Genomic DNA, 27,431 nt, shown 5'->3' on the forward strand with positions numbered 1-27,431 from the left:
TGGAATGTTCAGCAAGAATCAGAACAAAGACCTTTTAGACATCAAGGGCTCTGAGTTTTATCCTCCAGACTTTGAAGAGATACCTGAGTGGTTTGAAGCAGGAACATGTCATAATGAAATGCACATTTTTAAAAGCATAGTCAAAAATCTAAAATTAAAATCATCAGATCAGTAAAATAGTAATTGCTATGAGTTTATTGTGCACCCAGGACAGTTCATGAACTGGAAGTTTAAAATCCAAAACAGACATGAAGCTCAGAAGCATGACATCACAGACAGCTTACACGTGAAAATGAGGATTGCTTAACCTTTACAGTGATTGGCTATCACAATGGAAGTTTCCAGATGGCAGGGTACTGGTTAGAAGTGATTATCTTATACCATTTTCAGGAAGATAATTTTAGGTTTTTTTTTTTTTTTTTTTTATGATTGCCAGAGGCATTTACAAGAAGTAAGCTAAGTTTCACGTATGTTCAAGAAATAAGCTATATTTGGCATAAGTTTGCATGACTTCAACAGTTTTGTCTGCTTGGAGGATTTTCAAGTCTGGTGTCCTCCATTTTATTTCAACAAGATCATCTACTAACGGTATGATGATTGGATACGGATATGGATAGATAGCAATATAAACATGGGTACATGTATACATAAGATAGATGTAGACGCTGTAGATGTAAAAGCATGGCATTTCACAGTAAAAGAAGTTTCTTCCTGTGCTAGGCTCTGTGCTGGATGCTCACACATATTATTTCAGAAATTAATAAGAGAGCCCTCATGGAGTTTAAACTCGGGAATAACAGAGGTTTTCGCCACAAGACATTTCAAAAGAGAAAGAATATTGAAACTCAGCCTGCGGGGTGGGTAAAGGAACAAGCGTTATCACACAGAAGCAACACGGGCAAAGACCCAGAGCAAGGTAACATATGCCGCAGTGTGCTGTGGCAAGGGGGCTGGATAATTCTGTTACAGGACAGGCACCAGATCCATTATCTTTTAGAGTGGACACCGTACATATGCAGGACATCATCTATGACTATTCTCCTCTTAAAGATGCGAAAACCACAATCCATGGAAGCCCTTTCATGAACTTAAGCTAGAGAACCACACATTCTGATTTTATTTTTTAGAAAAATAACTGTGGCAACAGTAATCGGAGTAATCCCTCATTCCTTTTTCTTTACAATGAAGAGGGGACACATCGGAGGAATATGAACTTGAGAGCAGGGAGACCAAACTGGAAACCACTGTAGTGGTTCCAGGCCAAAAGTTAGAGGTCCTGACATCAGCCGGTGGACATGACAAAGGTCAGTGGTGGGACCAGCAGGATGAGGAAAGGAGGGAGAAGGCTAGACTGGAGAGTCTACAATCTAGAATGACTCCCACACAACCCTGTGTAGCCTGGTAAAAGGTAAACAAAGTTGAGGAGAAAGAGCAGGTCTGGCGAGGTCACAGCAGACTTGATTTCAGCTTTTATGGTCTTAAGAACAAGGTTCATCTGGCGATGCTAAGGGAAGGGCCGTGTGGAGAGATGCATCTGGAGCACAGGTGCGAGATGTGTAAATCAGCATCACCGCCGTGGAGCTGTTCATGGAAGCCGCGGTGGGGTTCCCTGCAGAGAAGCCACTGAAAAGCAAGTGAGTGCTCAGAAGGAGGTTTGCTGAGAGCTGCGCCACCTCTCCCCTGAAGCACTCTCCCGGTGACAGAGCTCGGGGGGCCCGACACAGGCAAGGAGGGAAAGACTGGCCCGTGTGCAAGCAGCAGCTCCCATGGCGCCACTGAGCAAGGAGAGCTGTTGGCAGTGGTCATGATGGGAAGCTTGGAGCAGTTCCCTGACACTGGGAACCACAGAAAGTACTGTGATCGCCGTTCGACTCAGATCTAAGTGAGGAATGGACTGAACTAAAGAAAGGTTTGAAGAGTCCCGGCCCTGAAGTCTTTCCGGAGGGCACCCACGGAACCAGCAGCTCCAGGCGGTATAAGAGAACGGCCGGAAGGAGGCTCGGCCGTCCGGCCGTCCCACGTCCGCACCCAGGAAGCAGCACGAGCACAGCCTGCTTTGAAAATGATGCAACATTCAATTGCTGTCTTCCATGAAGGATCAGAAGAGTTGGCTTTACTAAGAGAGAAGATGGATCGTACTTCACTTGCCTTACTCTAAAGATACAGCATCTGTGTCCTGAATATTCTGCATTTAAAAATCATTAAAAAAAAAAATTCTAAAACCCTCACAATGCAGTCTGCTAAACTAAGACAAACTATGTTCAGATGAGAACAGCAGTTGATGACCACTTTTATTTAAGAAGCTAACATTTTCTCCTTTGAGTTTAAAACACTCGGAAAACAAAACCAGCAGGCTGCCCATAACAGAATAGGGTCCTCCTGGTGCAGAGTGTATTAGGAAATTCTGAGAGTAGATGATTATTATGTTTTGGATCCTTAATTCAAAGCATGTCTAAATGCTTTGAGGCTTACAGGCAGATTTTCATGATTATGTGGAAAACTGTTTATAAAAGATAAAAACTAAGAAATAAACAAAACCACCTCTGTGAGTGAAGGGTGATACACAGCATTGACCCCCAGGCAGAGAGTCCGTGAATACAGGGGATGAAGATAAGTGGCCTGAAGTCTAGTTTAAAAAAAAAAAAAAAAAAGAGAAGTGGTTTTAGTTCCCCCTGATATGCAAGTCCAAATTCCATTTTAGTGACTAGTCATTAAAGCCATTTAGAATTTAGCTTAAACACTGAAAAATTATTAACTGAACTATCTTTTCAATGTGTTTCCTTAATATTTTTGTACATATCATTACTGTATTATATTTAAAACCGAGATGGTATTTTAAAAACATCAATCTATAGCCCACTAACAACTGCTTTCTATTTTTAAAGCTATTCTATATATCATGCATTTCTCTCCCCAAATGCTCCATTCCTACACGCACCTACACAAAAATGCAAACATATAAACAAACACACATGCTATTTTATGATTTGGTAATAGGTCCTGGCTGAATCTTCCAAATCTGATACAAATCTAATTTGAGAGTCTGACGAAGCCTAACATTAATCCTAGCCCACATATGTTGCCTTGCATGATCTGGTCGCATTAGGAAGATGTCTTCAAAAGAAAGGACGTCTGTGGCATAGAAACAAATGTGGAACGTGACAAGCATACGATGGCTCCTTCAATCATATAATTTGATCCCTTTTCCTAGGTGGTATAGTTAGTATAATGATATTTTTAAAATTAAAATTTTAAGGTGCTAACAAGCCACATTCACAAATCCGGTACTTGCCCACAATGTGACTTGGGTGCTCTCTGAAACAATGTGTCATCCTAAAGCTGAGAATTTGAGAAGTCGGCAATCTTTTATTTTGATCAAAGGTGGCTATGCACTGGGTGTTATAAGCAAACAACAAATCATGGAACACATTAAAATCTAATGATGTACTGTATGGTGACTAATGTAACATAATAAAAAAAAATAAAGGGTGGCTATGATTTCTTCAGATTTCCATGATATTTAAGTTGGTTATTTATTTGGTATTCACTGCGTTTTTAAGTTAAAAAGAGGTGTTTAGATTCTACTACTCAGTGCTAGATGATAGGCAAATATAGAAAATTTTTAAATATAAAAATACATATTTTTTAGATTTTATTTATTTATTTGACAGAGAGAGATCACAAGTAGGCAGAGAGGCAGGCAGAGAGAGAGGAAGGGAAGCAGGCTCCCTTCTGAGCAGAGAGCCCAATGTGGGACTTGATCCCAGGACCTGGAGATCATGACCTGAGCCTAAGGCAGCGGCCTAACCCACTGAGCCACCCAGGCGCCCCTAAATATTTTGAATATATAAATACCATCCTCAATGCAAATAAAGTCCTCTAAATCTAGTTGTGAGATCTTGTAACAGCTTTTTAAGAGAAGTGTAATTACTTATGACCATTGATCTGAGTTCTTAAAGGAGTTATAGGTGTCATCACCAGGGCGTATTCATTCCAACAAATCAACAGATACAAGTAAACAACACATATGTTAAGAGACAACAGAATATCATTTAATAACAATATATGCCAGGCAGTGATCTTTAAACACACAAAATATGTTAACAAAAAATTTAAATACTTACTCTATTAAAAAATATTAACCCATCACTTCTTGCTTACCGTCTTGTTAATCTTGGCCATTCTAGTATAAGGTTGTATCTCAGTGTGGTTTTGATTTGAATCTCCTTGATGGTTAATGACGATGAACATTTTCTCACGTGTCTATTAGCCATTTGTATGTCTTCTTTAGAGAACTGTCTGTTGATGTCTTCTGCTCATTTTTTGACATGATTATCTGTTTTGTGTGTGTTGAGTTTGAGGAGTTCTTTATAGATCTAGGATATCAGCCCTTTGTCTGTAGTGTCATTTGCAAATATCTTCTCCCATTCCATGGGTTGTCTCTTTGTTTTGTTGACAGCTACCTTGATGAAGTCCCAAAAGTTCATTTTCACCTTTTGGAAAGGATGTGGAGAAAGGGGAACCCTCTTATACTGTTGGTGGGAATGCAAGTTGGTGCAGCCAATTTGGAAAACAGTGTGGAGATTCCTTGAGAAATTAAAAATAGAGCTACCCTATGACCCTACAATTGCACTACTTGGTATTTACCCCAAAGATACAGACATAGCAAAAAGAAGGGCCACGTGTACCCCAATGTTCATAGCAGCAATGGCCACAGTCACCAAACTGTGGAAAAAGCCAAGATGCCCTTCAACAGACGAACAGATAAAGAATATATGGTCCATATATACGATGGAGTATTAGGCCTCCATCAGAAAGGATGAATACCCAACTTTTGTAGCAACATGGACGGGACTGGAAGAGATTATGCTGAGTGAAATAAGTCAAGCAGAGAGAGTCAATTATCATATTAATTAAATATTTAATCAATTAATTTTTTAAAAATATTTAAAATTTTTCTATATTTGCCTATAATCTAGCACTGAGTAGTATAATCTAAACACCTCTTTTTAACTTAAAAACTCAGTGAATACCAAGTCATATGGTTTCACCTACTTGTGGAGCATAAGGAATAACATGAACATGGGTGAAAGAGAGGAGAAGTGAGTTGGGGGAAATCAGAGGGGGAGACAAACCATGAGAGACTGTAGACTCTGAGAAACAAACTGAGGGTTTTGGAGGGAAGGGGTGGGTGGTTGGGAGGGCCTGGTGGTGGGTACTAAGGAGGGCATGTATTGCGTGGAGCGCTGGGTGTGGGGCATAAACAATGAATCTTGGAACACTGAAAAAATAAAATTAAATTTAAAAATAAATAAATAAATAATATTAACCCACAAAACTGGAAACTTCAACAAAAATATACTCACTTGCATGAACACATGCACACACATATATAACTAAGGAGGTATTTAAAGTACATTTTATAACTAAGAATATATTTCTATATCTAAGTATAGATAACTAAATATATATAAGATGTTCAAGTTTTAATCACAGTTATTAGGCATTTTATAAACAAAACAAAGAGAAGTAAGTAGGTTCGAGACCTGGTTAAGGTCCGGTTATAATTCCCAAGAAAACTGTCTGTGACCCCTTTATATTCTCCCTTCTTGTATCAGTCTGTTCAAGCTGCTGGAACAAAACACCATAGACTAAATGGCTGAACAACAGGCATCTATTTCTCACAGTTCTGAGACTGAGAAGTCTACAAATAAAGTGGACTTTTTTCCATTCTCTTCCTGTTGAGAGCTCTTTTACTGGCTTGCAAATGGTCACTTCTTCTCTGAGTGTTCACAAAGAAGAGGGAGAGAGAGGCAGGTCTCCCTTTTTGCCTTCTCATGAAACCACTAATTCTGGCATGGAAATCCCACCCTCATGACTTCATGTAACCTTAATTACTTTCCAAAGGCTTCATCTCCAAATCACATTGGAGATTAGGTCTTCAATATAAGAATTTAGTGGGTATACAATTCAGTTCTGTTCTTCTTATCTCTTCTTCACTCATTACTTCTTCAAAAGAAAATTCAAAATCTTCAAAAGAAAATTATGCAGGTGATATAAACAGGGCAGCTAGAGGCCCAACAATGCCCCCATTAAGTATATTTAAGCAAAAATATATAAGATTCTGTGGGGAAAAGATGTCATGAGTTAATAGCAAATACATGTGAAAAGTGTCCACAGTTTTCAGTAAAAGTTGGCAAAACAAATACTGCTATATGTTCCATGAAATGTTATATACTAAATTAGAGTAACTATATGCACAAAGTGTATCAAAATACATGCATGAAATGAATACTACTGGTAGCAGTGATGAGCATAGCCCCAATAGCTCAATGGTTTGAGTTTGAACTCCTGGTCTGGCACTTACTAGCTAGCTAACTTTCAGCAAGTTAATTGACCTGTCTGTGCCCCAACTTCCTCATCTGTAACACAGAAATAACAATAGTATCTGCCCCATATGATGGTTGTTAAGACTGAATGAGCTCATCTACATAAAGCACTCACATATTATATAAAGAACAATGTCTGCCTTAATAGTAAGTACTAGAAGTTTGTTATTATAGCAGTGAATGAAAAGATTGCTGAATATGAAGACGAAACCCAAAAAATGCTCTCAAAAGAGTTGCAGTTACAAAATAGACTGGGAAGGGATATGGAATCCACTGCCAAGGCATGGAATAAAAACCCTAAAAATGCACAAAGTTTCTGAATTGGTCAGATCTCTTGTCATTGCATAACAAGGTTCAACTTTCTCATGGGAAACGGAGTGTTCATCAAACCAAACGTAAGCTATATGAGAACATGTTTGATTCATTGAGGAATCTCCAAAACTCAATTCAACTTTGTTGACTGTATGAATAAAGCAATATAAGTTCCAGTGGGAATGATGTATGGAGGAAGAACACTCAGCATAAATGGTGGCAATAAATTAGGTCATTTGGAATTTCAGGAAAGCACACCAGCTACCTGGTAAAAGTTAACAAGGGAAATGTTACAGTCTTCTCATTTGGGAAGTCTGAATTGTTAGTGTTAAAGAGAGCAACATACTCAAAAGAGTCTAACAACTAAATGCTTTGCATTCACCTACATAGAGCTACCTATGAGCTGGTTGTAGAAGACATTGTGAGAAGTCTAGTAGCTGGCAATAATTAATCGCTCACTCCAACAGTGTGGGCAAGAGAGCTGTTACACATATGCCTTCCGCCTGTTCGGCATTGAAGCCACCACTTCTTTTAGTAACACCACATGACTCATCTCTGAATAAAACAGTCCTCCAAAATAGCAGAATCACAGCTTGCAAAGATATCAGCCAAAAAGTTGGACCTGTGTTGGAAGCTCTGTAGAAAGCTTTGCTCTATTAAGAACCAGTGATGTCTTTCATTGCTGCGTATCACAATCTACGACTTGCTGCTTCACATCTGGTATGCACAGGGTTTTGTCACAGTGTGACTCCAATGTATAAATAGCTAAAATTTCAAAATCTACAGAAGCTTGGGGATGTTACTGAAGTCTCCCATAACCTTTTATTTATTGTTCTTAGAGAGAGAGAAGGGTGGGGAGGGGTAGAGGGAGAGAAGAGAGAGAATCTCAAGCAGGCTGCAAAAGCCCAACGCCGGCTTCGATCTCAGAACACTGAGATCATGACTGGAGCCAAAAATCAAGAGTCAGTGCTTAACTGATGGAGCCACCTCTTCCATAGCCTTTTAAAGTTCTATTTCTGGAAGAGTCAAGTGACAGGAAGTTTAGTAAACACACATGTACTGTTATTTGTGTACATGTATGTATCTGGCTATTTCAAAGTGTTCCAAATATCTTCCAAGATTTCAAACGTTAATGTATTTTTAAATTTGTCAAGTAACATGTTAAATGGTTTGAAATAAATTCCTTTTTATATAGCCTCAGTAAAACTGCTTAATTCCTAAACAGATATATGAGTTTGATAGAACAGGTGAGCCAAGAAATGAATGAATGAATGAATGAATGGGATCTGAAAAGCAGAAGTAGTAAAAGCTGATCTCTCTCTCATATACACAGACACACACACACACATAGCATTTAGAATCACTATGAATATTAACAAAAGAAGTTTACTAATTCTTATGGAAATCTGAATGAATCTAAATCTGAGTTATCTGAATTTCTAATAATAATGTTGGAGAAAATGTATTTTGAAGAGTCTTTTCAGATGGTCCTGATGTGTAGCTCAGTTTCCAAAACACTAGTGTAGACAACTCTGAGGGTGTTAAGGAAGGAAACATCTCTGTTTGGAAAGAGTGTGTTGATGGAGAAATCATGGGGAAGAGAGAAAAAGGGATAATCAGTGCAAACAAGTTCTCTGTAGAGACATGGTGAGACAGGGTGATGGGCATCAGCTATCAGATTGTGCTAGAAGGAACCCAGTGTGCACTGAAGCCAAAGTAATGGAGGAAAGGGAAAGTGGAGGTGCAATTCAGTCCACAGACTGAGCAGGAGAAAGCTGGTTTTGCCAGACTTTTCTCAAAGCTGAAACAACTCCTGAGAGGAAAGAAAGACTGGACGAGATCAGATACTCGATACAATTACAAAAAGATTGAAACCGTTGTCTGCTTTGTAAACTAAGATACTGTATGTTATTTGTGCAGGAGAAGTAAATGAAGAGAAATTCACTAGAAATTTCACTAGAAATTTCACTTCAGTATTTCTCACTTGTCTTAAACTATTATAACTAGTATAACTACCATCAATTCAAATATGAACTCTAGGATAGACAGGCTGGACTGTTAGGACAGTTAAAAAGCCATATTGGAAAAACTTCATCAAGTTCCACTAAGGCAGGGTTGTTCATGAAACCATTTGTTAGTTGTGGGTATGATACCATCTATGATTACCACCATATATAACGAATCATCTATGATTCCACATCACACCGTATTTTTAAAATCACTCTTTCTTGAGGAGGGAAGCTGAAAAATTATTGCCTGAATAAAGAATGTATTTCTTTAATTATTTTTATTAACATATAATGCATTTTTTGCCCCAGGGGTACAGGTCTGTGAATCATCAGGCTTACACATTTCACAGCACTCACCACAGCACGTGCCCTCCCCAGTGGCCATCACCCAGCCCCCCTATCCCTCCCACCCCCCCAACCCCCCAGCAACCCTCAGTTTGCTTTGTGAGACTAAGAGTCTCTTATGGCTTGTCTCCCTCCCGATCCCATCTTGTTTCATTTTTTTCTTCCCTAAAAGAACGTGTTTCTGTTGAATTAACCCAGCTCTTCTTTTCTAGGAGAATTCTGGTAGGAAGAAGATGAACATCCCAAATGAAGAATGCCACAAAGAGAGGGGAGTGGGGGAAGGAAGGAGTGAGAGAGGGAAGGAAGGGGAGAGAGGAAGAGAGACTCATCATTCCCCACAATTTTAGTAAGATGTGTTTGCTGTCCATTTATGTTGGCTGAAAGACACCGATGAATCAGGCTGATTCATGGGTCAGACGTACCTACAAACCACAGGAACCTGTATGCTCAAGTCTAAACCACCACTAAAATCGAAATACAGAAGTTCCTCAGACTCCAAGAAAACACTGATCTGTTTCTGTCACTACAGATTTGATTGTCCCTCCCGAGTTTTGTGCCATGCCACCACACAGAATGTCCTCCTTTGGATCTAGCTTCTTCAGCTCAGCCTTCAAACCTCATCCACAATGTGTGTAGTTTGTTCCTTTTTATTGCTAAGTAGTGTTCCGTTGAATAGATGTACCACAGTTTGTCCACTCGGCAGCCGATAGACATTAGATTGATTGCTTAAAATTCCAAAGAGCAATCAGTGAGACTCTCATCCACTTCCCATCCTCACCAACAAGGTGGACTGTCCGATTGAAAACCTGAGCTATTCCAGCAAGTGAACAGACTCTGATCTCAAGTTGTCTTTTACTTTCACTTCACTGACGGGCAAAGGGTAGTATTTTTTCACATATTTCCTGGCAACTTAAATACCTTATTTTGTGAATTGTGTGTTCAGATTTTTCACTCATTACCATTCATCATGTTTCTTATCTCACTGAATTGCAAAAGTTGACACAGACATAGATACAGACACAAATACATAGATAGCCTAGATATATTTTAGAACCGAGTTCTTTACCAGATAAATGTATTCCAAATATTTTCTCCCAGTCTGCAACTTGTTTTTCCATCACCTTAATGTTCTTTTAAAGAGCAATTTTCAGGGGTGCCTGGGTAGTTCAGCCGTTAAGCATCTGCCTTCAACTCGGGTCATGATCCCAGTTCCTAGGATGTAACCCCACATTGGGCTTCCTGCTCAGCAGGAAGCCTGCTTTCCCTCTTTCTCTCCCCCTGCTTGTGTTCCCTCTCTCACTGTCCATCAAATAAATAAAATCGTTAAAAGAACTTTTTTTAAAGAAGAGCAATTTTTAAAGGGGAGCCTTCATATACCATTGGTGGGAATGTAAACTGGTGTAGGGACCGTGGAAAACAGTATGGCAGTTCCTCAAAAACTGAAATATAGAACTACCCATGATCCAGAAATTATACTCTGGGTATTTGCCCAGAAAATACAAAAACACTAATTCAAGAGGATATATGCATCCTGACATTTATAGCAGCACTATCTACAATAGCCAAATTATGGAAACAGCCCAAATGTCCATCAGCAGTTGAATGGGTAAAGAAGATGGGGACACCTGGGTGGCTCAGTCGTTAAGCATCTGCCTTCAGCTCAGGTCATCGTCCCAGGATCCTGGGATGGAGCCCCACATCGGGCTCCCTGCTCAGCGGGGCGCCTGCTTCTCCCTCTCCCACTCCCACTCCCCGTTTGTGTCCCCTCTCTCACCGCCTCTCTCTATGTCAAGTAAATAAATAAAATCTTCAAAAGTCCCAATCCATTTTTAAAAATACACACACACGCGTGCGCGCGCACACACACACACACACCCCTTCTTTATCCATTCATATATATATTAATACATATGAGATGAAATACTACTTAAGCATAAAAAAGAGTGAAATATTGCCATTTGAAAGCTGTGGAGTGAGAACATATTATGCTATGTAGACAGAGAAAGTCAGAGAAAGACAAATACCATATGATTTCACTCATGTAGAATTTAAGAAACAAAACAAATGATCAAGTACAAAAGAAAAGAGGGAGAGGCAAACCAAGAAACAGACTTTTAAGCACAGAGAACAAACTGATGGTTCCCAGAAGGGAGAGGAGTGGGGAGGAAGGAGAGCACTTGCTGTGAGAGACTGGCTGTTGCAGGTGTTGTTTTTTTTTTTTTTTTTTAAGATTTTATTTATTTATTTGACAGAGAGAGATCACAAGTAGGCAGAGAGAGAGAGAGAGGAGGAAGCAGGCTCCTTGCTGAGCAGAGAGCCCGATGCGGGACTCGATCCCAGGACCCTGAGATCATGACCTGAGCCGAAGGCAGCGGCTTAACCCACTGAGCCACCCAGGTGCCCCGCAGATGTTGTTTTTAAAGTGTTTGTTTTTTTTAAGATTTTACTTATTTATTTGAGAGAGGGAGAGCTCACATCAGCAGGGTGGGGAGGGACAGAAGGAGAGGGAGAAGTGGTGGGAGGGAAGTAGAGGGAGAATGAAATGGGTTCCATCCCAGCACCCTGGGATCATGACCTGAGGTGAAGGCAGATGCTTAACTGACCGAGCCACCCAGGCGCTCCTGTATATAAGTATTGAATCATAAATTTATACACCCAAAATTAACATTATACTGCATGTTAACTGGAATTTAAATAAAAAATTTTTAAAAAGAGAGAAGTGGCACCTGGGTGGCTCAGTGGGTTAAGCCTCTGCCTGGGATGGATCCCCGCATCGGGCTCTCTGCTCAGCGGGGAGCCTGCTTCCTCCTCTCTCTCTGCCTGCCTCTATGCCTACTTGTGATCTCTGCCTGTCAAATAAATAAATATAATCTTTTAAAACAATAAAAATAAAAAATAATAGCAGTTTCAATTTTAATGAAAACTAATTGTATTAGTTTACTTTTGCCACTATAATAAATTCCCACAAATCTAGACACTTCAAACAACACGAATTTATTATTTTAAATGATAATAAATCTGGAGTAAATCTGAAATGGTCTCACTACTCTAAAACCAAGGTGGTGGCAGAGTTCTGTTTCTTTCTGGAAACTTAGGGGAAAGGTGACTTTTCTGGCCTTTTCCAGCTTGCAGAGCCACCCGCGCTCCCCAGCTGGTGGTTTCCCTCCCCCACTTTCAAAGCCAGGAGTCTCTCCTGCTCTTCTTCCTCACCCGGAATCGCTCTCCGCTTTTAGAGATCCCCGTGAGCAGATGGAGCCCACCCTAAGAACCCAAGATAATCTCCCCCATCTCCAGCTCTTAACAGAAGCACATCTCAAAGTCCTTACTGCCATGTAAGCTCACGTATTTAGAGGGCCCGAGGACGAAGGGACGGACCGCTTTGGGAGGAGGCCATTATTTCGTCCGCCACACTTACTTATCGTTTCTTCTCTTTGATGGTAAGTGCTTTTACAACACTAAGAAATTTTTTACCTAATCCAAGTGTGCAAAGATTTTATCTTGTTTTCTAGCAGATGCTTTTTATAGTTTCAGCTTTCATAGTTAGATCTATAATTTATTTCAAGTTAAATCTTGTCTGTGGTGTGAGAAAAGGGTTGATGTTTATTTGTCTGATATATAATTAGTTGTTACAACACCATTTGTAAAAATGGTTGTTATTTCTACTTGAATTACTTTGGCAATTTTGCCAAAAACTAATTGATCATATTATCTGGGTATATTTCTGGATTCCCTATTCCATTCTATTGATTTATATGTCTACTCTAGTGACAACTGCACAACCTTAATTACTGTAACTTTTTAGTAAATCTTGAAATCTCTGTAGCTTTCTGTGAAACCATTGTTTGAAGATAATCTTTTGTAATTTAAAAATTAATGACAATTGATTAGGTAATGAGAATAGTGAATTTCTGTAAATTTGACACTTTATCTCCACTTACGTAAAAACTGTGATTCCTTTTTTCAGGATCCAGTTGAGAACATATTCCCCAGCTATGATGATATGCAACAATTGCTTCTTATTAAAATATCATAGCACTTACCGTCTGTACCAACCATGACATGTATTTTATATACTACCTTGTGTTGTTTTTAAGTAATATATGTAATATTGCCCATTCTAAATGGTAATGCCCTCCAGTGGATTAAATATATACTTATATCTCTAGTGTTCTGCATTCAAACGTTGAATAAATAAATCTCAATAACATGAAAGGCTATGGTTAACACCAAAAAAAGTACTCTTTTTGGAAAGTAGCACAGTAACATTTGTTGTTAATAAAAGATGCTTCCTATAAACAATATTCTGTCACATTCACCAAAGTGGAATTGAACAAGAATGGAAGAAGGACATTAGCAGAATGCTGCCTAAATATGGGAGCGCTAGTGTAAGATCTAAAAGTTGACACGGCTGCCGTCAACAGTGGGCCTGAGGAACAGCGAAACAATACAAACATGGCACATCGAAGGTGTTGACCTCTGCTCTTCTACTCATCCCACTGCAGTAAGTATCCTCAGTCCTTTTTCATTAAGTGCCCCATTATTCTTCAGATAGATTTCTTCAGATTCCTTGAAGTATATCTAACAAAACTGTCTATGCTGACAAAACCTCTGCATCTTAACGAAAAGGATTTTAGTTCAACATTTCAAAAATGTACAGAAGGGGTCCACTATGATCCCAAATGCAGCACATGAAAAGAAAGGGTTGTGTGTGCATTCTGCTGAAAAGAAGGACACACAGAGTAACACAGCAGGACTACTGCTGCCATGGACTTCTGCACTGAGTCCAATCTGCCCACAGGAGTGAGTCCTCACATCCACCAGAGACAAAGCCGAAAGCTGAGTGACTTCAAGGACAGTTGGGATTTCCCAGCATAAATCCAAGACCATGAAATAACATTTGAGATGTGAGCTCCAGAATTTTCCTTTGGAATACAGATACACTTCTTCATATTAATCCCTGCTAAATTTAACGCCATTTGTTTTGTGTGATTTTCTAGCACATTAAGTGCTTTTTGAAGATTCTTAATGCACCAGCTAAGCAAATGAGGATGAGCTCATTTGTGAAGGTTACATGCACACTTGTTGTGACAGACTGGACAAGCCCGAGGCAGTCAGGACACATGCACTGGTGAAAGTGCGGCTCCAGGAGCCAAGTGGTGCTGTCTGGGCACCGGTTAGGTGCTAGTCACTCCTGAGAGTGTCGCAGGAGTACTAGTTGTCATCCGTACATAGTGGAAGGGACGACTGCCATCTCAGGAGGGGATCAGAGACTCTGACGTCACGACCTTGCCCTAAGCTGTGTCTGTTCCCTTGGGCTGCTGTAACAAAGTAAGAAAAACTGGGTGGCTAGAAACAACATAAATATATTGCCTCACGATTCTGGAGGTCCAAAGTCCAAAACGAAGGTGTCGGGAAGGCTATGCACCTGACAGCTCCAGAGGAGAACCATTTCCTGCCTCTGCTAGCGTCTGGTATTGACAGGCAATGCGTGGCCTTCCTCGGCTTGTAGATGCCATGTTGTGGTCACATGACCATCTTCTCCCCGCCTGTCTTCACCTCAACTTCTCTGTGAGCATATCAGTCTCTGTGTCCACATTTCCCCCTTCTATAAGGACACCAAAAATATTGGATTAGGGAGGATGCTAATGATCTCATTTTAACTGGATTATCTCTGGAAAGGCTCTGTTTCCAAAGAAGGTCACCCGCTAAGGTACACACAAGTTAGAACTTCAACTTATCTTTTGCAGGGTGCCTGGGTGGCTTAGTCGGTTAAGCGGCTGCCTTTAGCTCAGGTCATTATCCCAGGGTTCTGGGACTGAGCCCCCCCATTGGGTCTCCTGCTTAGCAAGGAGATTGCATCTTCCTCTCCCTCTGTCTGCTACTCCCCCTGCTTGTGCTCTTCTCTGTGTCAAATAAATAAATAAAATCTTAAAAAACAAACAAACACATCTCTTTGGAGGGGAGAGCACAATTCAATCCGTAACATACACCTTATTAAAATCCAGACACACACAATGTGCATGAGAGTCTACTGATCTATAGAGGAAATAAGATTAATTTGAAGTGATTGATCTTTAATTGCTGCAGCAGGATTCAGGGTGGTCGTCTTTCCTTCAATAAGCACACAGAAATCCCATGTCTAATGGATGCTTTGGATCAGATTTACATCTCTCTGGCTGATTGTTACTCATATCCTATTCATTAGTGTCTAGACCTCGGGCAGTTTCCAGACATAGTGGGCCCTTGAATTCCTCACTGCCCCTTCGTGATAATTTTCTAAATGACACCCTCTGTACTTCACGATTTCATAAAGAAGTTTTAACCTTTTCTCATTCCTGCTCAAATTCTATTTCAAGTTGTCTTGATAGGGATCGTACCTCTTCATTCCTAAATCAGTATTTGGAATATTTATAGTTTATGTGTTTTTAAAAATCCCAAGTCAAATAGAATAAATGGTGTTTTTAAACAAAGTAAAATGGGCTTACTTACTCTAAAACACTTGTCTTTGGTATAATAATATATACTAAAAAGCTTGGATAGAAGAATATAATATGCAGTGTCTGTGACATATGTCAGCCAATGGAATCCTTTTATCATATAACATCACATGGGAAACACACTTTGGGAATCACTGCCCTAAACCACTCAAATACCATACATAATTTTTTTTAATCCTATTCCTCATCTATGTAATCAGATATTCAGTTTTCATATTGACCTCTCTCTTCAGTGTTATGATCTCTGATATGTAAGAAGAGATTAAGATACTATCTTTGTTTTCTGTTCATCCCATCTTCTACTTGCTAAAAAATTCACTAGCCTTCCAATTCTTGTTCCTAAGTAGTCAACCACACTGGGGGGAACTCAAGAAGGCGTGTTTGTGTCTACCTAGAGCTATTTCATTTGGGAAATCACAGTTCTCTCAGAAAAAATCCTGCGCAGCGTGCTAAGTTCAGTTGGGACCAGCCCTATGAGAAACACAAGAGCATCCCACCAGCCTTCAGCTAGACTTGCACACATGACGCACAGCAAAACAGACTTATCCCTGGAAGTCAGGGAAAAAAGGACGAAGGAAGGAAAAGAAAAGAATCTTGGTTTGCTTGCAAGCTGTGAAACAAGGCAAGTATTTAATTTTCAGCAACCATTAGGCTTGTATTCTTTTTTGCTTAGGTGAGTTTGGGTTAATTTTTGTCTCAGGCCACTAAAAAAGTTGTAACACCTGCATTATCATTATTAGCAAAGCATCAATGATTCCTAGAGTTCACACTTACTCAAACAATCCCCAACATAATTGAGGATTTCTCCATTTTAGAGGAGACCCTAAATTCCTATAGAAACAGCGATAACTAGCTTTCCTGTCTAGTTGCACTTCTCTTTTCCTCCGGAAACTGCTTTTGCAAGTACGACAAGGCATTTTCTTCAGAGAGTAAGTAGCTTAAGAGCAGAGACAATATGTTGCCTTATTTGCATCTTTCATAAATCATTGTGGGGTGTTCAATAAATATTTGTTAAAGTGAATTATTTCTTTGATATCTTAGTAGATAATGCATCACTGAGCTTATTGATTATAATTAATTATGCCATCTCCAATTAAAATTCATTCACTGTAACTCAAAAGCATGCCCATCTGAAGATAATTTTACATAAATCGTGTTCCAAATTGAACATCATGTGGAGGGATTCCATTTGCCCTTGTTTCTGGCAGCCTGTTTTCCCTTAGTTTGAAATATTAGTCTCCGAAGACGAGTTTCCTTCGAGCAGATTATCAAGATTAACAATCATTCCACACTTCCTATTCCACAAGGAAAGCTTTTACTCAATTTCTCCAGGGAAACCAATGCACTCTGCACTCCTCCTGATTTGTTGGGTTAACTCACGTTATTTCTTGTTGTTGGGGCCGCGGTAGCGGTTATTATGATGTTTAATTTGGGGAGTTAGGTTGTCTGAATAGTGTTGAATAACACCACCCACAAAGCTTTGTTTCTTTCTTGAGATACCAGGAGCAGTATTCCTACAGGAACTATGGGAGCAAGATGGCCTTCCGATCCCTACATATTTCCACTATGTGGGACTGCTAAAATCTCCTTAATTCACCCACAGGCTTATCTTAACATAAGCTGAAACAAACATTATTGAAGCACCTACTTTCTACCAGTTTCTGCCTCTGGCAGTGTGGAGACACAGTTGTAAAGCACACCTTGCTTAGGGAATATAGTCAATGGTATTATAATAGGGTCGGGTGGGAACACGTGGTAAGTTGTACCTGTCGTGAGCACATATAGAGTTGTTGAATCACTATGTTGTACGCCTGACACTAATGAAACATTGTGTATCAACTATACTTCAATTAAAAAAATGAAAAACATACCTTGCTTTTCTTTCACCAAATGTATTTTTTTTCCTGAACATCAACCCTTACAGTCTGATTCTCTATTTCATTATGTTTCTGCTAGTTATTTTTGCTAGTTATTTTCCCTTGAATTTTGTTTGTAACTTTCTGTTGCTTAAGATTAGATATGGTGTGATAATAGAGAATTGAAACAACAGCGGTTTAAATGTGACAGAATCTTGTTTTCCTCCCTCCCCTAAAGGTCTGGGTGAAAGGAGTCCCAAGCTAGTACGTGGCTTTGCAGCGCCAGGAACGGGAGCACCTTCTTCGGTACAAGAATAAGAAACATCATTCCTAACCTTGGCTGCTGTGAACCAGAAGTCATATAATGATAGGAAAAATGAGAAAAGTTCTCAGGGGTAATTAGTGGCTCAGCATTAACAGAGTTTACTTTCTCTCTCTCTTGGCTTTTCTTCCCAACACAATTCACCAGCTTCACAAGTTAACAAGACTCTGAATTATAAGGTATTACCCCTTCAGAGAAGGTTATCCTTGGTTACAGAATAGATCATTAGTTGTTAAGGACCATAAATTAAGATAAGGTTTTACAGTTGAATGTTCTTTAATCACCAGCAAATAGCTTCTCCTGAAGCCGAAACTCTTTACTACATTGCTTTTAACCTACGGCCCAGCCACTCCCAGTAGGTGTGGATTTTAGGTATTTTTCTCACCAATTGGTAGACCATAATGTGTTAAGTAATCCTAGTTTGGAATCCAGAGACTAAAACAAATACCTGTAAATTCCATATAAGTTTTGTCTTTGTTTTTTTGCTCCCACAAATAATGATACATGCCTGAATGGGAACATAGACAAAAAGTGCAATTGTGTGATAACAATGTAATTGTAGCACATTTGGTTCTGCTCAATTCAATACTGCCTTTATTATTAATTTCCCCTCATAATTTCTCATTTAGCACATGATAAGAATAAAGGAAAAGAAATTAGTGTGGGATACAGTGGAGACGATTTTCACGTACTCATACAAAGGGGATATCACAGAGGGACCACTTGCTCAAAAGACGTTAGCGTAGAAAAAAAGAAAACTAGGAACTGTTTAATGTCCATAGGCTATCCCAGAGAGCAATGAAAAATCAGGAGGTAAAAACCGGTTTTGCATAGTAAATGTGTTTTATGGTACAAAAGCATAGCTTTGAGATGAAGGCACAAGGTACATCAACTCTAAGTGCCCTATTCATCACGCGCGAGGCCTCCGTGGTTGGGCAGCATGAACTCCACGGCTTTGTATTGCAAGGCAGGCCACAGGATACAGATTATTTTACAAGAAAATACTGGAAATAGTTGGAGGGGCTTGCAAACACGTACTTGAGAAGGAATAATGATACATCGCACATTTACTCTACACACAGAATTTCGATAAGCAGCAGGAGAATCCTGCGTCGTCTCAAGGAATCAGCCCACCGGTCCTTGCGTAAGGTTTGTACACGGGTTCAACGTGCTCACATTATGGAGGAGGAAGGAGAAGTGCCCCAAACAATTAATTTAAAACCTTGAGGAGCATCAACATCCCATGAATGGCCTATACACAAGAAGGCCTTCCCTCACCATGGTAACCAGGAAGAGCTGTCAGAGGCTTCACAGTGCGGGCTTCTGTCACTGCTCTGGGGAATTGGGCAGATGCCTTCATTTCCTCTGCTTCTAGACATGTTTTCCAAAGGTTAAGGCACTTTTCTGAGGGTCATGTTTAAGGTTCTTTTTTAGTATCGGGAATAAAACCAAATAAAGCAAACCTCACTGAAAACTTTGTGCAACACATTAGAACTTACGACATAAGGCTGGCTTTTGCATTCTATAACTCCCACAAAAGGCGCAGAAAAAAAAAAAATGGCGCGGTGCCCTGGAAGGCGAGAATGGGTCAGAAGAGGTGGGGGACGGGGACTTCGGGAGGCCCAGAGTTGAACTTGCTCTACAGGCATAATTTCCACTGCCTGGGTGAAAACACATCTGAGAACTGACAGGGCTTTACGATTCTGATGGAGAAGCCATTTTGGAAAGGCTGTGTGATGTTCGGTCCCAGCCAAAATGGTGGTGGGTAATCACTGTCCATTAAAGAAAGGTTAATTCGTGGAGAAGCCTGGCACATGTCTGGGTCGGAGTGAAATGCCACAGAGGTGACTGTTCACATGATCTAGTTATAAATCAATGTTCTCCCTGACCACGAGCTGCATTCCTTCGTGCTCCTGCTTTTCCTGTCTGTGCGCAGTCACCCCTGGCTCACTAACTCCTTGTGTTTCTCTTCTCAGTTGCTTACTTACCTGTTATGTGTTGTTTTTTTTTTTGCTTGGACGAGTGACATTCTCAAATGTCCACCACAGTGACAACTGAACCCAGTGGTCTTCTATCTAAAGGACCTAGAGCTAATATACTACAGAGTCAAATAATGAGAGGCCCTTTCCCCCATGGAAGAAAGGTCTTCCAGAGCCTTATTATCTCTGAGTCCTGTTTTTACTATTTCTATGATAACTAAGCTTGTAGGTTCAAGATTTGAACATATGGTATTATAAGTATACCATGTATCGATTTCACTAAGACACCTGAAAAAAAAAGAGTGTCTTTGGGGATGGATTGATAAATACAAACTTTTATAAAACAATATAATGATATAGACACATAGTTGGGTATACAGCTTACCATAAAAATCTCAGTGAATGGGTTGGTATAAACATTTTTTAAAGAGAGAAAATGTTTCTAAAGTATTTTAGAGTTCTACCTTTGGCTTTTGCTTCTTAACATAGAGATATAAGAAGGTGGGTTTTTTCTTCTTCCTAGAATTTGATTGTAACATAGATTTTGTAGCTAATTTGATCAGATGTTGTAATTATCAATCAACATTATCCTTTCAATCTAGAATAACAGCTTGAAATTTGTAACCCTAAGCTATTGAAAGAGAAGGAAAGACAAATTTGATATACAGAAAGGACCAACATAAGTCACCAGAGGAATAGGACATCCAAACAATAACTATGAAATAAGGCTAGATTAATGGAACCAAAGCACTGAAATAAAAAAAAAAAAAAAAAGATGATTTATTCACTCAATTCAAACAACATTTTAGTCCCCCATGCATTTTGAACATGACTAGGATCTAAAGTGTGAACAAGGCCTAGACATCAGAGAACTTTCAGTATGACAAGCAGAATAGGGGAGACAGATTTGCCAACATAAATGTCAGAAGAGTGGGAACTCAGAGCGGACATCCGGCAGTGCTGCCCAGCTGCACACAGACCCATGTCAGCTCTGCCTGGAGACAGGTACCCAAGCCAAACTGACTAACAAATATGTTTAACATCACCTGAACCTGGTGATAGGCTCTAGAGCACGGACGCTTCTAAAGACAGCAGAATCTCTAACAACACAGGAGCCAGGAAACGGTACTGAAGACTGCAGCAACGTTGGGAGCAACGCCCAGAGACCTAAAGATGATGGACAAACCAGCACATGGATGTGACGGTCCGTAGAAGGGCTCTGATGGGAAGGCAGGCCTTGGAAGGGTAGGGAGTTAGCCCAGGCATGGATCTGGGACTCGCATGGACAAAGACAACCGTGAGTACAACCTCCAAGGAAAAGAATGCAAATGGCAAAGAGCTGATGACCTTATCAGATCAGATTTCCATTCTAAGATAAGTAGTAAAAAAGTAAAAATCAGTAAAGATCAGTAAGGTAGAACAAACTGCTTTTAAAAAAAAGCAGAGGATGGCACAGTCCTATCTGTGTCCTACACTTGTGGGTGCTGGAACATATCTCTCAAGGACGCCATAACATCAAATAGAACTATATATATATAAATATAACAAAATATAAAGTTGTAAGAGGCCTTAACTTTATTTGTGCTACTGTAGTTGCCAACTTCTGCTCACATGACCCCAAATATTCCATTGAAAAATTAAAACTTCAGTCTGCTGGTGACATGTCTCCAGATGGTAAGTTAGTCAAATTTATTCTTTCCAAGGGCTCTTTGGGCTTAAGTAAAGACAACCCGAACATGCAGATTTTTTCACTTTTTGGTTTTACCTACCTTCTTATCCCCAAATCTCCCTTGGTAACTACAACAGTGTTTGAGGAGAGAAAAAAAATGAAGAGAAAGCTTTTCTAGGATTTAGCTCAGAGGTGCCCAGTATTATAAATTATGATGTTCGTCATCGTCACACGTGGGAAGTGTGGAATTTCGTGGGATCCACAACAGCCGTCTGACCGGACCTCCACGCTGGGAAAATGAACAGGCTCATTGCTGACCCCCGGCCACGCCGTCCCGCAGCCCCGGCCGACGCCCCACCTCGGCTCCTACAGCAGCGCTGTCCCCTCATTTAATGTCACCTCTGGGACCAACCGTGTCCGCCTGCCGCAGGCAGAACCTCAGCGACAGGAAGCAGAGCTCGGGGGGTCCCGGCCCGGCAGTCCCGCTGCTGTCACCGGAGCCGGCGGCGGAGGCCACCCTGGGCAGCGGCCGTGGGAACGACCAGGCTGCGCCCGTGGCTCGTCTCCGGAAAACCGCACGTGCCTCCGAAGGCCAGCGCGGTCTCGACGACACCGTCCGTGCTGTTGAGGGGCGTGTTCGGCCGCAGAAGCTGAGAACACCCTGAAATGCACAGTCGTGATGCCAGCAGCAATTTTTAAGCTGGAAGAGGAGAAATGCCTCCCAAGAATTCCCTTACGCCAAAGCGACTGTCAGAGCAGGGATGCGACCCTCGCGGCAGTTACCTTCTGCGCAGGGTCCGTCGCAAGGAGCCGTGACACTGTCCCGGGCCCCGCTGGCCCGGTAAGCGCGGGGGGGGGGGGGGGGGGGCAGGAGGTGGGGGGCGGGGCTGTGGACCAGGGGGAGACGGGGCGGGGCCGGGGACAGGGCCCGGGGACAGGGGTCCCGCCGTTCCCACTGCCCGGCTGGCCGTCCCCCCGCCCCGCGCTCGCCCACTAAGGCCCCGGAGAGCAGGTCGCGCGTCCCAGCAGAGGACCGCCCGCCCGACGTTTGCTCTCCGCGGACTGCACCTCCTCGAACGTGCGGCTCCGCGGTCGCGGCGGGGGCGGTCGGAACGTCCTTGGGTTCGCGCGCGCAGAAGCCGGAGCCCACGCAGGTGCGCGCAAAACCTCATCAGTTCCCGCTTTATTAGAAGCGTCGGCTGGGCACAGCTTCCGACACTTATTTACTGACTGCGTGGTGGTGAAACCTCAAGTTCTAGACCTTCTCCCCAGGGCTCCTTCCGCGATCCTCTCACCCAGCCCCTGCCCGGCCGGCGGCGGAGCGGATCCCACACGCTCCACGGTGAAAATGGAGTGAATATTTCACTATTTTTGTTTACATCTTCATTCAACTCATTGATTTTTTTTTTTTTTCCAAAACCTCATCTTTTTCTGGCTCCCTGTTTTTCTTTGGAACATTCCAGGTTTATGTAAGATTTCAAAAAATAAGTCAGCCTTGTTCTCATGAACATGCGTACCATGATGTTCTTTCTATATCTACTCTGAGAAAAGGCAAAAATGAAATGTTAACTCTTCTTTCTCTCATACATGGAGCCATTTTAAATTACAGAAACAACATGACAGGCATTATCACAGTGTGAAATATATATATATATATATATATATATATATATATATATATATATATATATATTTTTTTTTTTTTTTTCCTTTTCTGCTTTACATTACCTACCAGGAGGAACTATAAAGTGTAGGATTTATGGATGAATTTTAGAAGCATTGGAGCCTCCGGATCACTGTTTTAAATTAGGGACTTTTGAAATCTCTAATTTACATGTAAGTTTAAGCAATGAATACTAAAGGCGTGACCTACCCGAAAATGAGCTTCTTCACTGAAAATGCTGTGATATAAGGACTTGTTCTGTGAGCTTCATAGAAGGTCTGAATGAAAATCCTCAGGAGGCAGAAGACAGGCCAGATGGAGTACATCCAGAAGATTCTGCCGTAACCTGCATTTGATCTCAGAATCAACCTGATAGAGATGCATCATGCAACTATGGGAACCACACTGTTGACTGTATGTAACACGGCCAAGGACGCTTGGCAACTTTAAATGGCATCTGGGAGACCCACAGTCATCCGTGTAGTGAGGCCTCAGCTGGTACCAGCCAAGGATTCTAAAGCCTCTTCTTGACTGAGCTGAAGAGTGACGAACCTGGGCATTCTTTACTTGAAAACTGGGTGGACAGCACTGCAACTTTAAATTCATGATGCTCTTGGAGGATTCTGCTGTCATTCAGACTCCGTACTTCTAGAACCCTGGTTCAGAGAGAGCTCGGCCTAGTGCATGCCAAGTGGATGGGCACCATGCTGAGGGCGCTGTTTCCATCACATAACATTTCCCTCCACGGAACGAGCTCTGTGAGCGTGATCTCTGACCACAGCAGTTGCCTTCGTCTTGTTTGTTCTCTGTCTTCTTAGACACTGCAGGTTAGGCAGACAGAGACACTTTCTTAGCCTCATTCCAATGAGGCCATTATTTCCATCCTATTTTCTTTTTTAGAGCAAGAGAGACAACAAAACCTTAGGTACAACAAAGCCTTGGTCTCTAGGCATTTTTTTAAGACTGATTAATGGAATAGCAATGTGTGAGTGCATTCCAACTTGGGGATTAAAAAAAAACTGAGTATTTGTCAAAGTTGTATCAAAGAATTTGATCATTTTCTCAGATAGACATCTAGTCTTAAATTAAAAATTCTGACTCAAATTTCTCTCACTTAAAATCTTAAATCTTTTCATTATACCATTACTTCAAAAATATGTTTTTTCATTCTGATAACCCGTTACAGAACTCATAAGAGATTTTGTATTTTCCTAGAGACTGTATTATATATTTGTAAAAACATACAGAAAGATTTAATAGAAGTAATAGCAGATAATTATGAGAAAATATTTTAAGGGAAATAGACTAGAGTATCTAATGCTGTTGAAGTCATTGCCAACGACACTCTAAAACTACATGATACTATCTATTGTGGATGGTATTGAAGCAGCACTAATTTCATGAAGTAGATAAGAGAGAAGTTATATTTATTCAAGAGATATTTGTTGGAAGAGCACCCTGTGGCAGGTGCACTCCTAAGTACTGGGTATATAACCATGTAATAAAGCCTTTAAGCATTGAGTTCCCACCATGTGGATAAAGTGGTCAATATGCTGATCCTCCCTCAACACATTCCTCACTTTTAGAGAAGTGGGACTTGAAGAAATAATCGATGAAAATTTTTTCATCGCAGCTTCCTGAACTTTACTCTTGTGCAGTATTCCCAACCTGGGATCTTATCTGTGAAACTGTATCTTCCAAACTGTAGCTTCCTAGCGATACGGACAGGTGAATGTATGGAATCCGTGAACAGGGTAAGCCTTTCAGGTGTCCAAAAATAAATCAATAAGTAAGGACAAACCTCCCATGGACCAGTCACTGAAACTAAGTCCTGCGAAACAGTAATAAAAGGTAAACTCTTATGTCCTTCAGTTATACGAACGAGGGGATGAGAGCCCAGACTATTGTACCAGAATGAATACAGTTTGCCCTTACTATTAAAAAGTCTAAAAAAAAAAAAAAAAGAGAGAGAGATTCATAAGATAATAAGAAAATGAGTAAAATTTAGTGATTTTTTTACTCTGATGCATATATTGAAACATTTTACTTCTTCTCTGCTGGAATGGAGTGTCTGTAAGCCCTTGCATGTCTCTCTCTAGAAGTAATGATAGGGGCTCATTGATGTGCTTACAAAATGAGTGAATGAATACTAAAAAGAGTGCCAAGGGGCCCCGAGTGGCTCAGTGGATTAAGCATCCAACTCTTGATTTTGACTCAGGTTATGATCCCAGGGTCATGAGATTGAGCCCCTGCTGGGCGCCAGGCCAGCACACAGTCCACTTGGTTCTCTCTCCCCCCAACTCATGCACCCTCAATATCCATCTCTCTCTCTCTCTCTCTCTCTCTCTCTCTCTCTCTCTCTCAAATAAATACATAAATATTTTTTAAAAATAAAAATTTAAAAAGTGCCCATTTGATCATCAGGAGGCCCATGTTCTGGTCCTATCTACCACTGGTTCACTGCTGAACTGTGTAAGTCACTGCATCTCAGATCTCAATTTTCTGATGAGGAAGATGGTTTCTTTCAAATTCTCAAATTCTAAGTTGATGATTAATTATAAATTTTAAATATGTACTGGGTCTATATACTTCTTAAGATATCACCCAAAGAGAAAGTTTTAGATACAGTTCAGAGGCTACAAATTTAGATATTTTCTCACTATTTGGGGATTATACAACATCAAGAAAGAAAGATAACACAAATCTGTCATTTGTGCCAAAAAGGATAAAAATCATCCTTCTTAGGCTGAAAATGCTGATGCTTTTGCTGTAATTAAATCCATAGGAGAACTAACCCATCCAAAGAGCAACAAATTCTTCTGTGAATTGTCACCTATTCCCAAGAAACAACTAAGGCCTATTCCCCATATTAAAGGAAATGCTGAACAATCTAGACAAGCAGAAATTTTTATTTTTTCACATATTTATTTTCTAGTCATTTTCCCCATTACATTAAAAAAAAATACTCTGCTGCAATTCAGAAGAAAACTTCCGAAATAAAAATCACATACATCCTCAAGGTTGACATTCTATGTTTTTTAAAGCACCAGCCTAGTTAAAACTTAAAATAACCCTGTGGAGATGATATAACTAGTTATCCTATCACAATTTTGCAGTTGGGGAAATGGAGACCTAAAACTTTGAGTCACTCTCCCAAGGTCAAAAGGCTAGAAAGATGCACAACCAATGCTGGTTCAGGGGTCGATGTCTTTTCCCCGTCACGACAAGTTGAGTGGAGATCTACTTTTACTCTGTCCATTAAATCAGCTCACCGAAGATTTTGTGTCTGATGGCTTACTAGCGATAAATTCTTAGTATCACAATAGCTGATTAATACCCTAAGCCTTAGCTGGTGTATTGTCAGGAACTATATACTAACTTTAATCTTCATATAAAATATTCTGAAAATACCTAACAAGTGTCCTGAAGCCAAAGAAATTACTTGCGATTATACTTATCACTGCTCTCTGTTACTGAATACTTAAGTTTTAAATCAGCTATACGATAGAGATGAGTTTAGAAGGAAGATTTTTTTTTTAATCTTTGTTTCTCAACACCAGAATACAGAATAATCACCAGAATACAGAATAATAAATGGAATATATTGAGGATACTTGTTGATAAATATAGGCGATTACATGATCCATTTGAGTATAAAAATCACTCTGTTCCAAGAAGACAATCGAAGTGATTGAATCCGATCTGTCTCATCCATCCTTGCAACAACATACAAAATTATCGGAGCACTTCCACTTTTCTACCAGTTCTGGTTTTGTGTTGTTTTCACTTTTATTAACCGACTCCTTGCTATGAAATGTCACAGAAGGAGAGTTCTCATTAAATTTCCAGACAAACTTTCCAGAAATAAATAAATCTACCTAACTTCACTGGGATCAGAAAACAGACTCCTCCGCAGTTCAACTCTGTACCAGACTCGAGAACCGCTGGCTCATTCTGGAGCCGCACTCAGGGTACATTTTCTGCCCTAGTTATGAGGCCTGCAGAGTGCAAGGAGAGGGCGGCAGGGCCATCCAACCCTTTCTCTTGATGGCTCCGGGTCCATCAGAAACACTGGGCGTGTTCACAGGTAACACAGCAGAGTTCCACAGAAGGAATATTTATAAAGGAGGGGGGACCCAGCAAGCAAGAATAGGGCATCTGCCAATAGAAGGAGACCCCCTGAGAGGCAGCCCTACGTCCCTTACTAGGAAGACACCCACGTGAAAGGGACTCGTTTATTACTTTGTGATCAAGTCACATAATTTTAATTAGGAAACTATTTTAAAAGAAAATGGATATATTTGGCAGTTTGTGGTAATGTTGGTAGAAGCATCACTGTGGAAACTTCTTTCTACTCTAATCCCTAAGGAAGGTCACCTCTGAAAATTCC

At 40.6% G+C, this 27,431-nt stretch overlaps 1 protein-coding gene across 1 annotated transcript; it reads right to left on the minus strand.

The window, feature by feature from the left end:
* Positions 1-21,816: 21,816 nt before the first annotated feature.
* On the minus strand, positions 21,817-22,550 carry LOC131811780 (basic proline-rich protein-like). The gene is made up of 2 exons (XM_059140587.1): positions 22,162-22,550; positions 21,817-22,039 (listed from the first exon to the last, which is right to left on the minus strand). Exons 1-2 carry the CDS (start codon positions 22,548-22,550, stop codon positions 21,817-21,819), a joined length of 612 nt encoding a protein of 203 aa, XP_058996570.1.
* Between the last annotated feature and the right edge of the window lie 4,881 nt (positions 22,551-27,431).

The sequence above is a fragment of the Mustela lutreola genome, chromosome 11, assembly GCF_030435805.1.
Source record: "Mustela lutreola isolate mMusLut2 chromosome 11, mMusLut2.pri, whole genome shotgun sequence".
In the NCBI taxonomy this organism is placed as follows: Eukaryota; Metazoa; Chordata; class Mammalia; order Carnivora; family Mustelidae; genus Mustela; species Mustela lutreola.

What these genes read in the sequence shown, in the direction of transcription:
- LOC131811780 (XM_059140587.1), bottom strand. Translation starts at nt 22,550, where the DNA reads ATGAGGTTTTGCGCGCACCTGCGTGGGCTCCGGCTTCTGCGCGCGCGA. An exon ending in CGACGGACCCTGCGCAGAAG is followed by an intron (nt 22,040 to 22,161) that starts GTAACTGCCGCG and finishes TGTGCATTTCAG; the next exon opens with GGTGTTCTCAGCTTCTGCGG.